Source organism: Marmota marmota, unplaced genomic scaffold (assembly GCF_001458135.2).
Source record: "Marmota marmota marmota unplaced genomic scaffold, marMar, whole genome shotgun sequence".
Classification (NCBI taxonomy): Eukaryota; Metazoa; Chordata; class Mammalia; order Rodentia; family Sciuridae; genus Marmota; species Marmota marmota.
In genome coordinates, this window is record NW_026000059.1 from 582,842 (window position 1) to 604,062 (window position 21,221).

The 21,221-nt window shown below is 51.7% G+C and overlaps 1 protein-coding gene across 3 annotated transcripts in view; it reads left to right on the top strand.

The window, feature by feature from the left end:
- Positions 1 to 21,221, top strand: part of Usp53 (ubiquitin specific peptidase 53) — a 57,147-nt gene that overhangs the window by 15,368 nt on the left and 20,558 nt on the right. Inside the window, exons 2-11 of one of the 3 annotated variants that reach the window (XM_048813923.1) lie at positions 1,745 to 1,831; positions 2,396 to 3,060; positions 11,486 to 11,578; positions 13,951 to 14,085; positions 15,526 to 15,639; positions 15,710 to 15,792; positions 17,779 to 17,884; positions 18,347 to 18,493; positions 19,221 to 19,370; positions 20,773 to 20,935. In XM_048813923.1, coding sequence (XP_048669880.1) covers positions 2,917 to 3,060; positions 11,486 to 11,578; positions 13,951 to 14,085; positions 15,526 to 15,639; positions 15,710 to 15,792; positions 17,779 to 17,884; positions 18,347 to 18,493; positions 19,221 to 19,370; positions 20,773 to 20,935 — 1,135 coding nt within the window. In that variant the 5' untranslated portion in view covers positions 1,745 to 1,831; positions 2,396 to 2,916. Of the gene's footprint in view, positions 1 to 1,744; positions 1,832 to 2,395; positions 3,061 to 11,485; positions 11,579 to 13,948; positions 14,086 to 15,439; positions 15,640 to 15,709; positions 15,793 to 17,778; positions 17,885 to 18,346; positions 18,494 to 19,220; positions 19,371 to 20,772; positions 20,936 to 21,221 lie in introns of those variants that run through there. The other 2 variants (XM_015507289.2, XM_048813924.1) reach the window with 2 other exon arrangements.

Sequence of the window (21,221 nt, forward strand, 5' to 3'; positions counted from 1 at the left end):
GACCTCTTGGCTTGTGATGGCCTGCCCATGCCTTGGTTTGCTAGCTTGCTGCGTCTCCTCCTGCAGTGCTCCCTGGGCCCTGCGGTTGGGGTGCTCCCGTTACTCTCTCTGTCCGTATGCCCACCCAGTGATTCCAGGCAGAGGGCTGCGGGAGCGGCGCTGGTGAGCTGGAGAGGTCCCAGCTGCCAGTGGCCCTCTGTGGTGGAGGACATGGGCCTCACAGTCACTGTGCTCATGCCTCCCCACTCTGCCGTGGCTGTGCTTTCCTGAGGCAGTGACAGATGGCCCCGCGGTGGCAGCCGTGCCTTTCTGTCATGTCGCAGAGTGGGATGGAGCCTGTCGTGGCCAGAAAGCTCTGCCCAGGCCTGGCCGGTGGTGCCCTCCCTGTCCCACAAGTGCGTCTGGTTGTCCAGGTCCCGTTCTGTTTCTCTGTGTGTCCTCAGGGCGGGGTGGCAGGGCAGGAGCAGTGGCACCTTCTGGTCTGCTGTCCTGGGCAGGATCAGGAGCCATGCACCTTAGTCTTCTGGCCTCATCAATGACCCTCACCAAGCCGCGTGCCTCTGGGCAGTCCCTGTTCCACATATCTCAGCACTTCCGGACGGGTGTGTTCAGAGAGTGTCGTGCAAGGAGTCTTCTTCAGGAATGTGAACAGACTGCCGTGCTGAAGGCGTGAAGGCAGACCCGAGCCATTAGGAACTTGGTCTGCACAAAGGCTCAGGGATCCTTGAGGTCACTTCAGAGGTGGAAGCTGCAGGGTGACATGTGGCCTTTGATGCAGCGGGCTGTGCTGGACCGTGCTCTCTGGGCAGGAAGGGGCCGCTGTGAGGATCCTGGACCCAGGGCCAGGCAGTGGCAGGGGTGCGTGCCCTGACCTCGGCTCCCCCACTCCGATGCCCTTCTTCATTCCTGGGTGTTTGGTATCCCCATGGGTGTTGATCAGTGACACTGCGCCATTCTGTGTCACCCTCATGTGCTGTGAAAGTGAACCGATGACTGTTACCAATTTCAAACCCACAGAAAGTGCTCTCCGAGGCCCTGAAACTCTGTGGTTTGTCCCCTTCCTCCCTGCCACCTGCCATCCTCGTGGGGGACATCTCCTGCCACCTTGGACTTGCCGCTCCCGCACTGTGCCATGTGTACACCAGCTCAGCATTTCTGAACGTCTGTTCCTTGCTCTCTGGAAGCTTCTCCACCCATCCATCTTCATGCAGGTGTGACCTTCTCAGCAAGGCATCCTCGGTGGCCTCCTGGAGACCACTGTGGCCACATGGCAGCACTGCATGCCCTTCCTCACCCGGCCCTTCTGTGGGCACTCACACAGCCTTCCAGCACACAGCACGGCCTACCGTACCTCCTGGGACGCGTGGACAGCCTGTCCTGGTGTCCCCTAGGATGTCTGTCATGGTGCCACCTGGGACATGTGGCAGCCTGTCCCTGTGTCCCCTCGGATGCCTGTCACCGTGCCCCTGGGACATATTACATCCTGTCATGGTGTCCCCAGGAGGCACCACATCCTGTCGTGGTGTTACTCAGGGCACACTGCAGCCTGTCACAGTCCCCTAGGGCTTGCTATGGCCTCTCATGGTGTCACCTAGGGTACGCTGCAGCCTGTCACCGTGATCCTTAGGGCATGCTGCAGCCTGTGTGGTTCCCCTAGGATGACTGTCATATGTCACCCAGTACACACTACCCTATCACGGTGTCCCTGGGGACATGCTACAGCATATTGTCCTGTCATCTTTAGGTCTCCACAGCATGTCGCAGTGACAAGACCTGCGGGCCTTCTCTGGCTGTCCTGGCTCAGCTCCAGGACCTGATCATGCATAGCTCAGTAAGAGTGTGGGGAATGCCAAAATGGGGCTTGTCAGGGATGAAGCACAACTCTGTGGTACTCGGTCCAGAGGGTGAGCATTTGAAAGCCCAGTAAGCCAGGAGCATGCGTTCAGGAATAAGGTAGAAATTTATCTTAGTTCACTAAGATTTTTCAATTAATTTTCTGCCAAGTTACACATACCAATTTATGTAAAACTTGCTTCTTGAAAAATATGATTCTGTGTATAAAAGACAATAAGGAGTCTGTCTGTACGTATGTATGTTTAATAAACAGCAGCTTAGTATTGACAGGATACCTCCTGAGATCTCACTTAATTCTATTTTTTGGGAAATGTTTTCTTCATTAAACTATTCGTTGAACATTGAAAGCCTGGGGCAGGTAGTAATTCATGTCATATCAATGTTTTTAAAAACTCGCAATAATATTTTTCATATTTTAGAATGTTTTTCTAATCCTTTTTATGAGTTAATTCCATGTTTGATTTTCATGTTCAGCTGGCAAAGTAGGAATCTTCTTGAGCCACTTGTGCTTTTATTCAAGCATTTCTTTTCTTTCTTGTAGGTTTGCTCTGAGGCCACATTAATGAGACACATAGAGTCACCTTTGACAACATCACCTGGGAGAGACTGATGTCTTTGTCCTTAAAAAGCCACGTGGACCACAAATAGCGGAGGAGCCGAGTGCCAATGCTGCGCCTTTTAGTATCATCGATATGTTTGTTAAAGCGTCAAGACAGAGGATTTGTGCATGAAGAAAACAATTTGTTCATTAGTGTTATTTTTAGCAGCTTCTAAAAACTCTCATCTTACTGTGTACACCGCTCCTGCAGCATCTAAGACGTAAAAGTCTCCACCTTGTCTAAGCAGCTTTCCTTTTGTTCCCGGGAACTTCATCGGCTGACCTGGTTCCTGCGCATCCAGGTCTTCAGAGGTTCTGCACCAGGGAGACATGGACTTGGGGGCTCAGGCTGCACTGCGGGGCTGCAGTGGGCTTCAGCGGACGGTTCGAGACGTCGCTCATCGCCCTCAGAGCCCTCGCCTGCGTGTGTGGGTCCTGGCGTCGGTGCAGACCGTGGCCTGAGCATGGCCTGGGTGAAGTTCCTGCGGAAGCCTGGGGGCAGCCTTGGGAGAGCCTACCAGCCGGGCAGCACACTGTCACTGGCACCCACCAAGGGCCTGCTGAACGAGCCTGGGCAGAACAGCTGCTTCCTCAACAGCGCTGTCCAGGTGAGCCGTGAGGCGTCTCCCCCGAGAGCAGAGGCGCTGTGGGACGGGTGGCTGGTTGGTGGTACTGTCAGTGGGGACACAGTGGGCATTTGGGCTTTTATGGTAAAGGGAGATGGTTTTTCACCAGGATGGGGTATGACTGTGATGTTATAAAGCACTCTTATTTAAAATGTTCAGTTCATTAAATGTCACCTTGCTTTCCATCAGCCAACACACCCTGCCTTTCAGAAGACATTCAGGGACGCCCCAGTAGAGAGGATCAAACGCAGCAGCTGTGTGGCTGCGAGGGTAATGGAGCTTTCTCAGTGGTCACACTCGCTCCCCCTCTGCCGTGGCCGTTCTGCCTGCTCTGGGGCCTTGACTTGAGCACCCCTGCACTGGGGACGTTGAAGGTTGATCCTTTGGCTTCAGTTCTTGCAGAAGCTCTTTTAATTACAAATTGTACTGTCCTACTTTCTTGCCTCAGATAAGTGGCCTTTCCTAGGTGTACCCTGGTTCATATTCAGAAAAGTTCCAGACTTTTCCATCTTCCTGAGAACTGAAAGGAGCACTGCTTTAATAAGCAGATTGGGACTGTCAGGCATGGAGACACCTGTGTCATCGAGGCCCTCCACATGGGACAGATGTCACAGATTGTCAGGTGCACGGACATCTGACTGATACTTCATGTCCTGGTGGCCTTCCAGCTGAGAACAGACGTCAGGGACTATGTCAGGTGTGCAGAAATGTGACTGACAGCTGACTTCTCAGTGGCCCTCCACCTGAGAGCTCACCTAGAGACAGAAGATCAATGGAATTAAGAGAGCATTGGTCCTCATTTCCTTTAAGACCCCAAAGGAGCCACTGTTCTGTCCTGGCATGGAGATTTCTTCTGCTTTAAGTATTATGAGAAAAGAAGAAAATGTCTGCTGAAGGGAACTGGGTATGAGGAGATGTCCCATATCAAGAGACGTAGGGCCAGAAGCTTCAGGAAGGTGTGCTGCTGAGAGGGTCTGCACATCAGACCTTCTCCTGCTCTTTGGTCTTAGCTCCTCCCTCGGTTTCTGTATTTCTCCTTAGTTCCTCCAAAACTATATAGTTTAGGAAACAAGGCAGGTAACACGAGCAGATTCTCAGGATATGTTCACAGGAGACAAACTCAAGGGTTTCCTATTCTGAGTTGGAGGACCCAGTCACACGGAGGTGGCTGCTTAGGAACTGTCCTACCTCCTCAGTGTTTCCTGTCCCCCTGTGGAGGACCCAGTCACACGGAGGTGGCTGCTTAGGAACTCTCCTGTCTCCTCAGTGTTTCCTGTCCCCCTGTGGAGGACCCAGTCACACGGAGGTGGCTGCTTAGGAACTCTCCTGTCTCCTCAGTGTTTCCTGTCCCCCTGTGGAGGACCCAGTCACACGGAGGTGGCTGCTTAGGAACTCTCCTGTCTCCTCAGTGTTTCCTGTCCCCCTGTGGAGGACCCAGTCACACGGAGGTGGCTGCTTAGGAACTCTCCTGTCTCCTCAGTGTTTCCTGTCCCCCTGTGGAGGACCCAGTCACACGGAGGTGGCTGCTTAGGAACTCTCCTGTCTCCTCAGTGTTTCCTGTCCCCCTGTGGAGGACCCAGTCACACGGAGGTGGCTGCTTAGGAACTCTCCTGTCTCCTCAGTGTTTCCTGTCCCCCTGTGGAGGACCCAGTCACACGGAGGTGGCTGCTTAGGAACTCTCCTGTCTCCTCAGTGTTTCCTGTCCCCCTGTGGAGGACCCAGTCACACGGAGGTGGCTGCTTAGGAACTCTCCTGTCTCCTCAGTGTTTCCTGTCCCCCTGTGGAGGACCCAGTCACACGGAGGTGGCTGCTTAGGAACTCTCCTGTCTCCTCAGTGTTTCCTGTCCCCCTGTGGAGGACCCAGTCACACGGAGGTGGCTGCTTAGGAACTCTCCTGTCTCCTCAGTGTTTCCTGTCCCCCTGTGGAGGACCCAGTCACACGGAGGTGGCTGCTTAGGAACTCTCCTGTCTCCTCAGTGTTTCCTGTCCCCCTGTGGAGGACCCAGTCACACGGAGGTGGCTGCTTAGGAACTCTCCTGTCTCCTCAGTGTTTCCTGTCCCCCTGTGGAGGACCCAGTCACACGGAGGTGGCTGCTTAGGAACTCTCCTGTCTCCTCAGTGTTTCCTGTCCCCCTGTGGAGGACCCAGTCACACGGAGGTGGCTGCTTAGGAACTCTCCTGTCTCCTCAGTGTTTCCTGTCCCCCTGTGGAGGACCCAGTCACACGGAGGTGGCTGCTTAGGAACTCTCCTGTCTCCTCAGTGTTTCCTGTCCCCCTGTGGAGGACCCAGTCACACGGAGGTGGCTGCTTAGGAACTCTCCTGTCTCCTCAGTGTTTCCTGTCCCCCTGTGGAGGACCCAGTCACACGGAGGTGGCTGCTTAGGAACTCTCCTGTCTCCTCAGTGTTTCCTGTCCCCCTGTGGAGGACCCAGTCACACGGAGGTGGCTGCTTAGGAACTCTCCTGTCTCCTCAGTGTTTCCTGTCCCCCTGTGGAGGACCCAGTCACACGGAGGTGGCTGCTTAGGAACTCTCCTGTCTCCTCAGTGTTTCCTGTCCCCCTGTGGAGGACCCAGTCACACGGAGGTGGCTGCTTAGGAACTCTCCTGTCTCCTCAGTGTTTCCTGTCCCCCTGTGGAGGACCCAGTCACACGGAGGTGGCTGCTTAGGAACTCTCCTGTCTCCTCAGTGTTTCCTGTCCCCCTGTGGAGGACCCAGTCACACGGAGGTGGCTGCTTAGGAACTCTCCTGTCTCCTCAGTGTTTCCTGTCCCCCTGTGGAGGACCCAGTCACACGGAGGTGGCTGCTTAGGAACTCTCCTGTCTCCTCAGTGTTTCCTGTCCCCCTGTGGAGGACCCAGTCACACGGAGGTGGCTGCTTAGGAACTCTCCTGTCTCCTCAGTGTTTCCTGTCCCCCTGTGGAGGACCCAGTCACACGGAGGTGGCTGCTTAGGAACTCTCCTGTCTCCTCAGTGTTTCCTGTCCCCCTGTGGAGGACCCAGTCACACGGAGGTGGCTGCTTAGGAACTCTCCTGTCTCCTCAGTGTTTCCTGTCCCCCTGTGGAGGACCCAGTCACACGGAGGTGGCTGCTTAGGAACTCTCCTGTCTCCTCAGTGTTTCCTGTCCCCCTGTGGAGGACCCAGTCACACGGAGGTGGCTGCTTAGGAACTCTCCTGTCTCCTCAGTGTTTCCTGTCCCCCTGTGGAGGACCCAGTCACACGGAGGTGGCTGCTTAGGAACTCTCCTGTCTCCTCAGTGTTTCCTGTCCCCCTGTGGAGGACCCAGTCACACGGAGGTGGCTGCTTAGGAACTCTCCTGTCTCCTCAGTGTTTCCTGTCCCCCTGTGGAGGACCCAGTCACACGGAGGTGGCTGCTTAGGAACTCTCCTGTCTCCTCAGTGTTTCCTGTCCCCCTGTGGAGGACCCAGTCACACGGAGGTGGCTGCTTAGGAACTCTCCTGTCTCCTCAGTGTTTCCTGTCCCCCTGTGGAGGACCCAGTCACACGGAGGTGGCTGCTTAGGAACTCTCCTGTCTCCTCAGTGTTTCCTGTCCCCCTGTGGAGGACCCAGTCACACGGAGGTGGCTGCTTAGGAACTCTCCTGTCTCCTCAGTGTTTCCTGTCCCCCTGTGGAGGACCCAGTCACACGGAGGTGGCTGCTTAGGAACTCTCCTGTCTCCTCAGTGTTTCCTGTCCCCCTGTGGAGGACCCAGTCACACGGAGGTGGCTGCTTAGGAACTCTCCTGTCTCCTCAGTGTTTCCTGTCCCCCTGTGGAGGACCCAGTCACACGGAGGTGGCTGCTTAGGAACTCTCCTGTCTCCTCAGTGTTTCCTGTCCCCCTGTGGAGGACCCAGTCACACGGAGGTGGCTGCTTAGGAACTCTCCTGTCTCCTCAGTGTTTCCTGTCCCCCTGTGGAGGACCCAGTCACACGGAGGTGGCTGCTTAGGAACTCTCCTGTCTCCTCAGTGTTTCCTGTCCCCCTGTGGAGGACCCAGTCACACGGAGGTGGCTGCTTAGGAACTCTCCTGTCTCCTCAGTGTTTCCTGTCCCCCTGTGGAGGACCCAGTCACACGGAGGTGGCTGCTTAGGAACTCTCCTGTCTCCTCAGTGTTTCCTGTCCCCCTGTGGAGGACCCAGTCACACGGAGGTGGCTGCTTAGGAACTCTCCTGTCTCCTCAGTGTTTCCTGTCCCCCTGTGGAGGACCCAGTCACACGGAGGTGGCTGCTTAGGAACTCTCCTGCCTCCTCAGTGTTTCCTGTCCCCCTGTGGAGGACCCAGTCACACGGAGGTGACTGCTTAGGAACTCTCTTGTCTCCTCAGTGTTTCCTGTCCCCCTGTGGAGGACCCAGTCACAGGGAGGTGGCTGGGTCCTACCTCCTCAGGTGTTCTGGCCTCTCTGGAGGCATCCCGTCTCACGTTTTTGGGTTGCTGAAGTTGCCCCACAACCAACCCACTGATGGTTTCCTTCTCTCCTGACCTTGTGTTTCTCTTTCATTCGTGTCTTCTGTGACTGCCTTTCGGGTTCATTCATCTTTTCCTTCCTGACGTCTCATCTGCTGTCAGTCCCATTAATTTCATTTCTGTCTTTGATGCAGCAGGTCTCACTTCTGGAAGTGTCCTAACACCCTTCTCCTGGCTCTGGGTTCGTGTTCAGTCTTACCTTTTGCCTGTTAAGCACATGAAATCAGGTGTGACTCTTCTTATCTTGTGCTTTTCTGTCAATAGTGCGAATACTGGATGAGTTTCAGTGACCCATTTTTCTAGCTGCCCTCTGGGTTGGTTCTTTCCTTGGCAGTCTGGTGATTTTTTACTGCAGGTGGGACAGGTTTTGCCTGTTGAGTCGTGGTGTTTTCACTTCCTCACACTATCTTGAACCTTGCATCTGTTTGGAAGCAGTTTGGCCACTCTCCTGCCAGTGGTGATTTGGCAGGATCAGGTCCTGCTTATCTGGGCTCAGTTTCTCTAGAGACTGCCTTTCTTCTTCAGCTGATGTTCTCTGAGTCTTGCAGTTTTCGGGGGCCCCTGGGAGCAGCACATCCCTGGTCCACAGAGTTCTGTGCCTTGCTCCTGGAGTCCCTTCAGCTCTTCCCAGCTGGAGACCTGGCACCAGCTCTGCCTGTAGCCCAGCCACCGGCCAGCTCCCCCGGCTTCCCGAGGCTTCTCCTGGCTGCAGAGCCACCTCGCTGACAAAACAGCACTTCAGATGGACTTTCTGTCATTTTAAAATTCAGCATTCATGTTAGTATGCAGTCTGGGAAATGTTTTTAAATACTACTAAGAAATAAATTGTTTGTGGCATACTTTTTGTAAGAAAATACTGAAAGCAGACATGATTAAAGTGGGTGGGTTTCAGCTGGGCACAGTGGCATATGCCTGTGATCCCAGTGACTTGGGAGCCTGAGCAAGAGGATCACAAGTTCAAGGCCAGCCTCAGCTGGTAAGCAGGACCCTGTCTCAGAATATAGAAAGGAAAATCACTAAGGGTGTGCTCCCTGGTCGGGCACCCCGGGTTCCATCCCTGGTAAGGGAGGGGGGTCTTGGTACGTCAGAAGGTAAGTTCATACTGTCTGTATATCGACGTTTCAGGAATGAGCAATATGTATATTAAATGCATTGATTTTTTAGTCTCCATGTTACATTGCTGTGTGAAGGTGATGAGAAACAAAAGTTCATATTGCCAAACAGGAGTCCACCAACTAGTTTCGACTTCAGATTTTTTAATAGTATAATATCATCATTTAAAAAAGAAACAGGATAAAGACTGACTACTTAGAATGATTATTTTTGATAGAGATTAGCAAAACAGGCTTCACACATTCTGTACATTATTATGTTGAATCATGTACAGAGAAGTTTTTGTTTAAAAAAATTTAAAATGCTTTTTCTGTCACTTAAAATTCTCCTACTGCGTCCAATGGGCAGCACTTGCCTTGGAGCAGACACGGGGGCTGCCTGTCCTCGGGGTGTGCACCTCTGCCAGGAGGCGCAGCAGCTGGGTGGACTTGCGGCCTGAGAAGCCGGTGGGTGAGCTGAAGCCAGCTGTCTGCCTCTGCCTCTGCAGGCCAGAAAGCCCACCTTAGCACTGGCAGCCAGTCAAGGCAGGGGTGCCTCCGAGGTTGCAGGGGCAAAGCTAGGTTCCTCTCCACTGCTGCGGAGTGCCCTGTTGGCAGCGCGTCGTGGGCCCTGGCCTGCAGTCCTGCAGCAGACCTCCGCAGCTCACTGCCGATTCCCGCATCTTTGCCTCTCAGATTCAAAGAATGAAATCCACGGACAGTCATGGTAGGCAGAAGTGAAAGGGTAGGATTTATCAGAGAAGACAAGAGGAACTCCCACAAGTTGAGAGGGGACCTGGCAGCAAGCACATTTCCATCCAGTGTACTAGAGCAGAGGCTGATGTAGCTCTGGGAAAGGGCCATGGTGTGGCTGATCAGTTCTTGGAAAAGTACCGATGCTCTTGGTCAAAATCTCTGCTAAACTGGTATTGAATAAGTGCCAGAACTGTTGGTCAAAATCTGCACTTAGCAGGTCTTGGAAAAGCACTGGTGCCACTGGTCAAAACCCGTGACAGAGGACTTGGAAAAGTACCAGCGCTGTTGGTCTGCCGCGGTCTTCTAACTGGCTGTGCCCTTTTAGCCCTTGAGTTTGCACTCACCTGGAACCTCTGCTCGGGTCCACCCTGTGCCTGGAGAAAGGGTTGGCTGGAATGTTTGGGATGATTCTACAGGTTAACCTCATGAAGTGGCCTTAATATTCAAAAAAAGAAAAGAAACCAGAACACTTAATGGGGGCCCATACTTGTCCTCCCTTACCCCTGGGGAGGTGTGAGCAAGCGGGAAGCAGCTGGTACGGTGGTGTGCGTGCATGGTTGCTGATGCACATCTAGACAGAGCCACGGCCTGTAGTCCATAGGGCTGCTGACGCACATGGTGTCCACACTGTGCCTAGTCCCAAGTGACCCAGTTCAGTCTTCACAGAAGCCCCTAGAGTAGATATGGTGTTTGTCATCAATTTACTGAGAAAACTGAGTCTTAGGAAGTGTTTTGCCCAAGTCTGACTTGAAGTTGGTAGTAGTGAACAAGAGTTGGAAGCTGAAGGCCTGCCCTTGGGGTGCTGCTGACCATAGCTGCTCTGCCTTGGCAGCTCCTGCCCTCATCCCAACCTCCTTGTGGGCGGAATGGGTTCAGTGTGGTTTGCTTTATAGTGTGATGAGAGATGACAGGAAGGGAAGTTTCTAAACATTACCAAGGGCTTAGCAAAATAGTTAAGTTTTTATGATGGATAAATGGATTAATCATATGGCGTTAGTTTCAACCACTATGAAAGGCAGTGTGGAGGTTCCTCAAAAGACTAGTCACGGAACCACCATCTGGCCCAGCTACACCGCTCCTCGGTATTGATTCTGAAGAATTCGAGTCGTCATACTGCAGAGTCTGTGCACACAGTGTTGCAGCAGATTCATGGTAGCCCAACTAAGGAACCAGCCTAGGTGTCCATCAGCGGACAAATGTAAAGAAAATGTGAGAATACACGACGGAGTCTTATTTATCCATTGAGTGAAATTATGTCCTTTTCAGGGAAATGGGAGGAACTTGAGACCATTGTGTTTAAGTGAAATAAGTTAAATTCAGAAGTGCCAATGGCCGTATATGTTCTCTCATATGTGAAAGCTAAAAGAAAAGAAAGATGGGGGAAAGAGACACTCATGAAAATCAAAGGGAGAGCAGCAGAGGACAGGGACCAAAGGGAGGAGGTGGGAGGTGAGGGGCAGGTGCTGGGGAGGACTATTAGCCGGGTGGTCTTGTCATTTTGTGTGCAGGTACAGTATGTAACAGCAAATCCCAGTGGATGCACAACTAAAGTTCACCAGTGAAAAGCGTGGAGAGAGGAAAGGCAACCTTCAAAGGGAAATTCTGAAATACTCCTTTAGTTAGTGAGTCGTTGAAAACGTAGGTGGCGTTCTGTGCGTGTGCCCACCATGCTTCTGTCACCTCTGTCCTGGCCTCTGCAGGCCACCTCCACTCAGTCCACCTGGCCTTAGGGTCTGCTGTCTGTCCTCCCCAGAGTGCAGTTGTTCCAGGTGTCGGCCCCACCTCCTCGTCCAGGTCGATGCCAGGCCTTCCTCTGAGCACCCTGCGCTGCTTGTTCATAGTAGGTCTTGACCGCTAGTGAGTTCTCCGCTGCTCTCTGCCTGTTTTGATTTCTCCGTGAGTCAGTGAGCGTGTTCTGCTCCATCTTCTGTGTGCGCACAGTGGGTCTTATACTTGCTGCTGTTCAGTGGTTGTGCACCTCTGTTTATGTACGGAGATAAAGAAGCTACTTATCAACCTTTTGCAACTCTCCAAATATCCAAGTTTTTCATTGTGAGCAAAGTCTCACTGCTCCTTTTTCCTTCACCTCTGTTCTTTAGGTCTTATGGCAGTTGGACATATTCCGACGAAGCTTACGGGTTCTGACTGGACATGTTTGTCAGGGAGAAGCCTGCATATTTTGTGCACTGAAGGTAACATTTTAATAGATACGAAAAATTATTATCAATTATTTCTCCAAAAATTTAACTTTGATAGTTGACATATTTGGTCAGTCCTTGGCAATGAGAGTTTGTGGTCAAGTGGGCTTGCAGACACCTCTGCGGGTGTTTCTGCTCCTTCCTGCCCAGAGTGCCTCCTGGAGCAGGGCCAGGCTGCTGCCTGACCCCCACAGCCCCCACCCTGCTGTCTGTTGGGGCCGCGTTCTTGGGAGGCAGGCACCAGGCTGTGAGGAAGCCGAGCCTCTGAGGAGGCCTCGGGTGGGTGTTCTGGATGTCACCCACATGGACCTGCAGACCTGAGAGAGCCGCTTTATGTGATCACAGGTCCTGCATTCAAACCGTCCCCAGGAGGGAGTCCGTGGGGGGCAGGGTGAGCCATTCACCTGATTGCAGAGTCCCATCAAAGCAAGCGTTTTCAGGGCTCAGCTTGCAGAGTTTGTTGAGGGTAGTCAACATCTGTCCTGAGCTCAGGTTGCACAGGGCTTCCAAGGCCCTGATGCAAATCATGGCTGCCTCTGGTGGGTGGCCAGATACGGGGTCACTCTGCATGGCACGTGAAGCAGGCTGTCTGGCTGGGATGGAGAGAAGGTAGATGATGGCAGAAACAGGGTCCTGTGGACAATTCATTTTTGTAACTGAAAATTTTTTGCCCAAGAATTTAAGATTGGATGAACACATTTTAAAGATAAATGTTTTTTATTCTTTTAGGTTCTAAAATATTCTTAATGAAGACACACACATGTATACATAGGAACATAAAATTAAAAACAAAACAAAAAAATTCCATGTCTTAGATTTTCTTGTTCCTGAAAAGGCTTTTTGAATAAATGGCCCCAAGAGGACATGTTATATTGTCTTCTTTCAAATGTGGTAGGGTGTCCTTGTTACAAGGTAAAGAATCAGCCTCGTCAGATCATGGTGTCAGTTTATTTACTCTGCAGGGCGTCTGAGCATCCTGCTCTCTATGTCACCGAGTTTCCACCCTCCCCTGTCCCATGCCCCCACCCACAAGCACTGGCTGGCCACCGTGGCCACTGCCTGCTGACCTTTTCTGCTCCTGGGATCACACGCTGCTTTCTTGGTGCATTTCCCCAGGTCCCCTTCTGTCAGTGAGGCCTGCCTGATGGCCCTGGGCAGGAAAAGCCGTGTCCCTAATGCGGCCCCCCCCCCCCCAGCAGGCCTCAGCTGTCACCCTGCGTTCCCTTCTCTCTCTGCATTTTTTATTTTTATCTGCCCTTTCTTGTCCCACTGTTATATGTGATGGCTCATTTGCAGTTTGCTGCCATGACTGGACGGCAGCTCCTGTGCAGATGGGACCCATGGACACTGGTAGGCAGGAGGGCATGTCACAGAAGGCCTGGGGGACCAGCACCTCAACCCAGAGTGCTGCTTGCCTGAGTCCAGCACTCATGATTATAGCTGTTAGAGTGTGTTATGTAACTGTAGGCCTGGCTGCCTAATAGTATTTGAGTCTTTTTTTTAAAGTTTCTTATTCTATTAATAAAATTTTCAGCAGTAGAGAACAGGTTGAATTTTTTTTTTTTTTTTTCTTTTTGGTGATGCTGCTGGGGATTGAACTCAGACCCATGCATTTTAAGCAAGCAGTCTACTGTTGAGCTACAGCCCTGGCCAGAGCAGATTCTGTAATGACTTGCCTGGCCTGACTGTGCATTGGCCTTGGAGAACTGCAGGGAGCAACCCCTGAGCCCAGAGGGGCTCTTATTCAGGGGTTGCCTCTGCAGATCTCTGCTCTGCGACCTCCTTCCCCAGGAGTTGGTCACCGCAACGCAGCTTACTCACAAGCTTGTCTTTTTTGTTTATTTTTTGCTTAAATTCAATAAAGAAAATAGAAATCTAAAGTCATACCTACACTTTCACATTCTTGAATGATGTTTTATTGCTTCTTGGGTTTATGTTAAAAGTATTCTCTAAGACTGGAAATTGACAACTTGGGGTTGCTTTTCTTAAGTATTTAAGTATTTAAGCTCTTTTCTGACTCTTATAAAATGCACTGTTGCATTTTTGAAAGTAGGTTCCTGCTCTTCCTGGCTGGCGGGTTCGGTTCCACCGTGGGTGCCTGGAGCCTGTGGGCGCAGAGCAGCTTGTCTCTGCCTGCTCCTGCCGGCTTTCTGCTGGGCCGTGGGCAGGGTTCCTCTGCTGCCAGTGGACCTTTGGTGTGGAAGCCGCCAGCCTACGCTGTGTTTCCCCAGTAATTGATGTGTGTGTGGATCTTGGAGCAAGCGGCAGTTCTGTGTTTCGCCTGAGTTTCTCCAGGTCGTAGTGACATTGCTCGGTGCTCGTGGTCCCTGGCACCAATGCACCGCTGTCCTCGCTGCCTCTTGCAGACGATGTTCGCGCAGTTTCAGCACAGCCGGGAGAAAGCCCTGCCCTCCGACAACGTCAGGCATGCGCTTGCAGAGAGCTTCCGCGATGCCCAGCGCTTCCAGCTGGGCCTCATGGACGATGCTGCCGAGTGCTTCGTAAGTGCTGCGGGGTCCCGCGCGGGGTGTCTTCCTACAGGGTCCTCCCGCGAGGTCCTCCCGTGCAGAGTCGCCTTCACCGTCAGCAGGCGCAGCTGAGACAGGGCTGTCAGTGTGTCCACGGAAGGCCCATCTCAAGGCTGACTTTAGGTCCCCCTGTGTTTTCTGTTAAGCATTTGGTTCTGATTGTTTGTGCGACTCTAATTTTTACGAGTGTTAGGCCGTAAAAGTACTGGAAACTTTATCCACTGGAACACAGACCTTTGTAAGCCCTGTGCCTGAAGCAGGCGTCCTGCCTCGGGCCTCCCTGGGCTGCGTCGCAGCAGTGACAGGTCCTCACGGGCAGCGATCCCCTGGCCATCCCCTGGCGAGGAGAGGGCTATGGCCGCCCTGGGGAAGCAGCCCAGGCCTCACAGCAGGGGCGCGTCCTGGTTGCTCTGCAGAGCCTCCTGGTGGGGGCGCTCTGCGGCGACACAGCTCTGTTCCTGTGCTCGGGATGTCGCCGTTTCTTCTCCCTCGTTCTGTCCAACACACTCTGTGGACTCTCCTGGGACAGACCCCAGGCTCCTGCCCATGTTTCCTTAACAGCCGTATTTCACCTTCCTTAAGTAGGACTTTTTTTATCTATCATTTTGTCAAAGATCAAATTAAGACCTACTTATCAAGTAGTGTCTGCCCAAAGCACTCCAGTGGGTGCCCCGAGTTCCTGTGGAATATGGGGTTGGGGCACAATTGGCCTATGCTGTCAGGTCTCCATCATGGCAGGAGGCAGCCTGGCCTTGCCTGCTCCGCCGGCCTGTGTCAGAGGCATGCTCAGGGATGGGCACTCTTGGTGTTTCTTATTTATATTTGACCCATTTCTTAAAACAAATGTTTTGTACAATACTGAACTTTAGTTTTACTTTCTTTTAAGTGAAGTTTACTCATACATGCTCATCAAAATTCATAGTGTCCAGAAATCAGGGCTTCAATAATTGAACAGTTTCAGATGTCTTGGGGCAGAGGAGGGAGATGTGGGCTCACCTAGGTACAGTTAAGAGAGTGAATGCACGTGGTCAGTTTCTCAGGATTCCTGTGAGTGGGTGTCCCTCTCCACCATCAGTGTTTCAGGCTGTATCCGCTGGCCAGTGGGTCCAAGCAGGATTTTAAAAAGCTCCTGAGTTTCTACAGGTGAGGAAACCAGGAGCAGAGACTGCAGCGTTTTCTAATATTAAATCCAGGTCATCCGCCAAGGGTCACTGCAGGTTGGCTCTGGAAGGACTTTGAGATCTTTGCTTGTCAGATTTCTCCTGTTACTTTTCCCCCCGGGTGTTGGGGAGTTGATTTGTGAGGAACACGGAACTGACTGTCCCAGCTCCTGTGTCACACTGGACGGTTCAGCAAGAGTGAGGTTTTGCAGTGCTCCTGCAAGGGCAGCCCGAATGTCTGTTTTTGAATTAGGAGAACATCCTGGAGCGGATCCACTTCCACCTGGTGCCGAGCAGAGACGCAGACATGTGCACCTCCAGGTCCTGCATAGCCCACCAGAAGTTCGCCATGACCCTGTATGAGCAGGTGAGGCAGCAGCTGCCCTTCGGGGGCCCTCGCCTGGTCACTCATGGACTAACCTGTGTGTCACCCCTAGTGCGTGTGCCGCAGCTGTGGAGCCTCTTCAGATCCTCTGCCTTTCACGGAGTTCGTGCGGTACATCTCCACCACAGCCCTCTGGTAAGAGCCTGGCAGCCGTGCCTGCTAGCGCCCGGTATTGATTCTGTAAGTCACGGTGTGTGGACTGCTGTCCAAGTGATGGCTGCTGTGCAGCTGGGGTTAGAGCACCTCTCCTCAGTGCTTCCTCCAGCCTCTTGCGGGTGGTTACCCTACCCAGACTGCGTGGGACCAGATGTTTGGATTTCAGAGTTTGAACTGTCTGATGTACATCGTGAGCATCTGGGAGAGGGACCCAGTCTAAACAACAGATCCCATTCATGTCCATATACCTCTTGCACAGCCCGAGTGGTTCTACAAGTGTTCTCCAGTGCCTGAGCTGCAACTGTGCCCTGTCGTGTGAGGTCAGGCCTGGAGTTTTCTGTTGGTGGCACTATGTCACTGCTCAAGAAGCGTTGGAGTTTGGAGCATTTCAAATTCTGGATTTTCAGATTAGGGTGCTCAGCCTGTGTGTGTCAGTGACATGCACAAAATATTACTCAAAAAACTCTGTTTATATTTCTAGCAAGGTCTTGGGACTGTGAAGGGAGATAAAATGGCAAACTCTGGTCAGTGGAGTGCAGACAGTGTCTTATTCCCCTTCCTGAGGGAGGGAAAATGGGTGCCAGAGCGTCCTCACCCAGGGCATTTGGGGCCTCAGCCTTGTCACCAGCCTCTGCCTGCTGCTCTTCGACTTGTCTAAGGATCAAAAACTGGTTACAGAGGTGGCCGATGACCCTGGGAACTATCTGCCCTTTCCCAGGTTTTTGAGAGCCCAGGTGCTGTGTGGTGGAAAGTGAAGAGACTCAGAACGTGGTAGCAGAAGCTTCTGTGGGGCAGGTGTAGCGAGTCAGGGCACCGGCCAGACCTGGGCAGCGTGGGCACAGGCCCTTTGCTCCACCTGAGCTCGCAGCTCTGCAGTGTCTCTCAGAGGGCACCCTGTTGAGTGTCTCACATGCACCCACGAGCAGGGCTGGGAGCTCTGGTGGGGCAGCAGGCTCTGAGGTCTGGTTGGTCGCAGTGGGTGGTCAGTCCACTGTCAGTGTGCACGCAAAACAGAATGGCATTGGAGTGGGGAGAGACCAGGAACTAAAGGCTGCAAAATCTTACTCTGCGTCTAAAACGGCACAACCCCAAGCAGCAACTAGATAAGGAGACCCCATCAGTGGTCCCACTGGCTCTCAGACTCGGAGCCCACTTCCGCCTGTGCTTGTTTAGAGCGCCTCTCTAGTTGGGAGTGAGGAGTGGACGTGGACTGTGTGTGCTCGCCACATGCCAGGCTGTGTGTGAGTTGTTGATTTTGATCTCAACAGCAGCAGAAGTGGGCAGCTGGGGTTGATCTGGCAAGAGCTTGAGTCAGGATGGAAAGCTGCTCTGCCGCTGCACAGCGACCTCAGGAGTGTGTGGTGGGCCCCTGCTCCTGGAGGGCGCTGACGCCCTCAAGCCCCGTGAGCTGTTGGCTGTGCAGAACAGGACTCTGGGATGGAGAGCAGGTGGACAGTGCTGCCTTCGCGTCCCTCTGAGCATGTTAGAGAGCTGTTCTGGTGTTCACCTCCCCATGTGAGGAGTGACTCTGGGGAGGTGAGTGGCGACACCCTTACCCACATGGGGGGGCCTGTGGGCTCCGTCAGTGTGACCAGCCTCCCCAAGGGAGCCAAAGCCAGGCAGGTGGTGACTCTGCCTTCTTCTGAGGGTTCTGTGCAGTTGGTGTCCTTGTCTCTGGGACTGGGGCCCAGAGCCTGTCCTGAGATCTTGCTCTCTTGTTGGGCCCAGCGTCTGGCCCCTGTGGGGGGCCCAACTTCACGCCCATGCCCACCTGACCTGGCTTTTCATCACGCACCTGCTGCAGTTTCCACCACGTGGAGATTCACGTGAGGTTGATTGTCCAGGCTCGGCCCTGGTGAGGTAGGGAAGCGGCTGCACCTGGGCCAGCTGCGTGATGTTCCTGGGTCACGTACTGATCTGTTTTCAGTCCACAGGCCACATTGGGACTGCTGCTTTTTTTTGTAGCAATGAAGTTGAGAGAATGCTGGAGAGGCACGAACGCTTCAGGCCTGAAATGTTTGCGGAACTGCTGCAAGCAGCCAACACAGCCGGCGACTACAGGAAGTGCCCCGTGAGCAGGCTCTGGGTGTGGGCCCCAGCAGGGTCAGCTGAGGGGTGCAAGTCGCATGCTGGCTCCACACAGGAGCCATTTGTCCTAGCTCTGTTTCTTTTAAAAACTTGTATTGTGGTCAAGAGATTTAAAGCAGCACATGCCATTCAATTTTTTTGGAAGTTCTGGGATTTAGCACTTGAGTTTAAAGAGGTTTCTCTTCTTTCTTTGAATAGACATGATAAATGATATTCTTTTCTCGTCTAATATTGGTACTAGCTTTTACCTGCTTTCTTTAGGCTACATTCTTGTTTTAACACATCTACAAAAACACTAAAGAATATTTTGATTTGAAGTAAACTTCCTTTTTAATCAGTTATTAGAAGAGATCAGCAATTTCTCAGGGAAAAAAATGAGTTCAGATGGTCTTTATATAACGTAAATTGCATAATTTCAAAACTTGCCTTTTGTGTTTTTCTCTAGAGTAATTGTGGCCAAAAATTAAAAATTCGCCGTGTTTTAATGAACTGCCCAGAGATTGTCACGATCGGTTTGGTCTGGGACTCAGAGCATTCAGACCTGACTGAGGACGTCGTCCGGAACCTAGCAACACACCTCTATCTTCCTGGGGTAGTGTACCTGTGTTCCTTCTTTTCCCTTTTATTTTAAATTCCTCTAAACACCTTCGTGTGTTGTGATACACATAGTTTTGCTTTTTAGAACCTAGATTCTTTTAAAGAAAATACTGATATTTCTGGGTAGTGTGGCACAGACAGATCTCGTTGGCTCAGGTGAGAGGATGTTTTTCTCACAAAGCTCAGAATGGCTTTCAGTTGCAGACCAAACTCCGTCATGCCTTTTGCCCTGAATGACAGTGACAGTGTGGTTTCATCCATAGTCAGTGTTTACCTGGAAAAGGCTTTAAGATATAAGATTCAGGGCTGGGGATTTGGCTCAAGCGGTAGCGTGCTCGCCTGGCATGCGTGCCGCCCGGGTTTGATCTTCAGCACCACATACAAACAAAAAATAACTAAAAAATAAATATTAAAAATTCTCTCTCTCTCCCTCTCTCTCTCTTAAAAAAAAAAAAAAAGATGTAAGATCCACCTGTAACACTGATCTCTTGATATGCTTCACTATTATTCTCTTAATGTATTGTAGCTGGTTTATGTCACAGTTAAGATTTTAGACAGGTGTACTTCAGGAAATACTTTGACATCTGTTCACGTGTGTGGTTTGCGGGAGTGCGATGGAGCTCTCGGTCTGCACAAACCACCTGCACTTGTTGGAGCACAGTCTCCACAGACTCAGGAGTCTTAGGACTTAGTGGTGAACGTGCCAACCGGTTTCTCAACAGCTGTTCTACAGGGTCACTGACGAGAGTGCCCGGAGCAGTGAGCTGCACCTGGTGGGCCTGATCTGCTACGCCAGCCGGCACTACTGTGCCTTCGCCTTCCACACCAAGAGCTCCAAGTGGGTGTTCTTTGATGATGCGAATGTGAAAGAGGTGAGGCTTTCAGTAGCTGGGAGAACTGTTTTGAGAGTTCTTTTTAGGAGTAAGTGACATAACTATACGAAATGATGGAATCATCACGTGAAGTGATAGTGAAACGGGTTTGAGATGAAACCAGATTCTCTGCCTCTTCGGGCGAGCGGGTCTGCCCGAGCCGCGGCCTCTGTGGCTGAAAGCTCTTTGGTGTTGGCAGCCAGTCCCAGCAGGAAATGCCTGCTGGCGCTAGCTCCGCCGGCCACCGCCAGCAGAGCTGGACTCTTCTCCACGACAGTGTTGGGCTGTGCCTGTTGGGATTGAAGCAGAGCCCAGTAGTGTATCACCAGTTTCTTTTTGGCTTCTTGTCTCCTAGAATTCAAAGAATGAAATCTATAGACAATGAAAGAAAGGATTTATTTAAAGTGAGAAGGAAAAAGCCTGGCTGGGCCCGAGGGGGCCGTCTGACAGCAGATTACCACTTAAGTGCACTAGTCTAGGGGCTTGTATACCACTGGGTAGGGGCACTGACCTGTGCAAATCAGGTATTGGAAGATACCAAGGCTGTTGATCAAGATCTGCACTGTCAGGTATTAGAAAAGTGTTAAGGCTGTTGGTAAAAATCGTTTCCAGTTGGATTGTCTTCTTACTAATAAGCTGGAGAAATTCTTTATTCTCTACACCAGTTCTTTATTAGATTTTTATTGCTTATTTTAAAGCTTAGCAGTGTGTCTTTGCAAGAGCAGAAGTTATTAATTAATTTTAACAAAGTCCATTTTGTTAAAATTTTCTTCTACCGTTCATTTGGTTCTAATCTTTGCTGTCCACATGTTGTGAAGATTTTCTCGGTATTTTTTTCTGGACGCTTTGTAGTTGGAGTTGGTTTTTCCTTGGGGCCGTGGGCCAGAGCTCTTCTCCCCTGGCTGGCTGTCCAGCTTCCAGCCCCGTTTGTGGAGCAGACCTGCTTCTGTTTCTCCACCGAGTGGCCTTGAATCCTTGTCAAGTCAGTCAGCCTGACTTACAGTGTCAAATATGCGAGGATGCCAGTCAACCCTGAAAATGTTATTTATTCCATATATTTGAGGATGTATTTTATTTCCCATCCAGGAAATAAAAGAGATACAGCAGCAATGATTAAAAAAAAAAAAAAAAAAAAAAAAAAAGATCAGCCACTTACGTGGAAATCTTTTTAAACTTTAATAACACCTCTTCAGATAGAAAGCCTATCGAGTCACCCCGTCAAATTCCAGAGGAACAGGCGTGACACCCTCTGTGTGTCGTCCTTGCAGGATGCTGGTTGGTCTGCCAAGGGGCTGCTGGCTCGGAACGCCTGCAGTGCTCTTGAGATGCTTGTCCACTCCTGCTCCGTGCACTCACTGACCACGGGCTTTCCTTTTGTTTCTGTCCCTTGCGCTCTGCCAAGGTTGGAGCTAGGTGGAAAGACGTGGTCTCCAAATGCACCCGGGGTCACTTCCAGCCGCTGCTCTTGTTTTACGCCAACCCAGACGGCACGGCAGTTTCCACTGAAGATGCGCTCAGGCAGGTGGTCACCTGGTCACATGGCAAATCTGTTGCAGAAAACATGGGTAATTCTTTTAAAAAACTTTTTGGTGTTTTTCTATTATCAGAATCAACTAGGAATATTTACACTGGATATAAGTGAACATTGAGCCCGGGTATAGTGACCACTTTTATGACCCCAGCTACTCAGAAGGCCGAGGCAGGAGGATCGTGGGTTCAAGCCAGCCTCAGCAACTTAGCAAGGTTCTGTAGTCAATATAAAATTAAAAACGGCAGGTGGAGGCTGTGGCTGAGGCTCAATGGTAGAGCATCCCTGGCTTCAGTCCCCAGTGCCTGTGGGGGGGGGGGGGG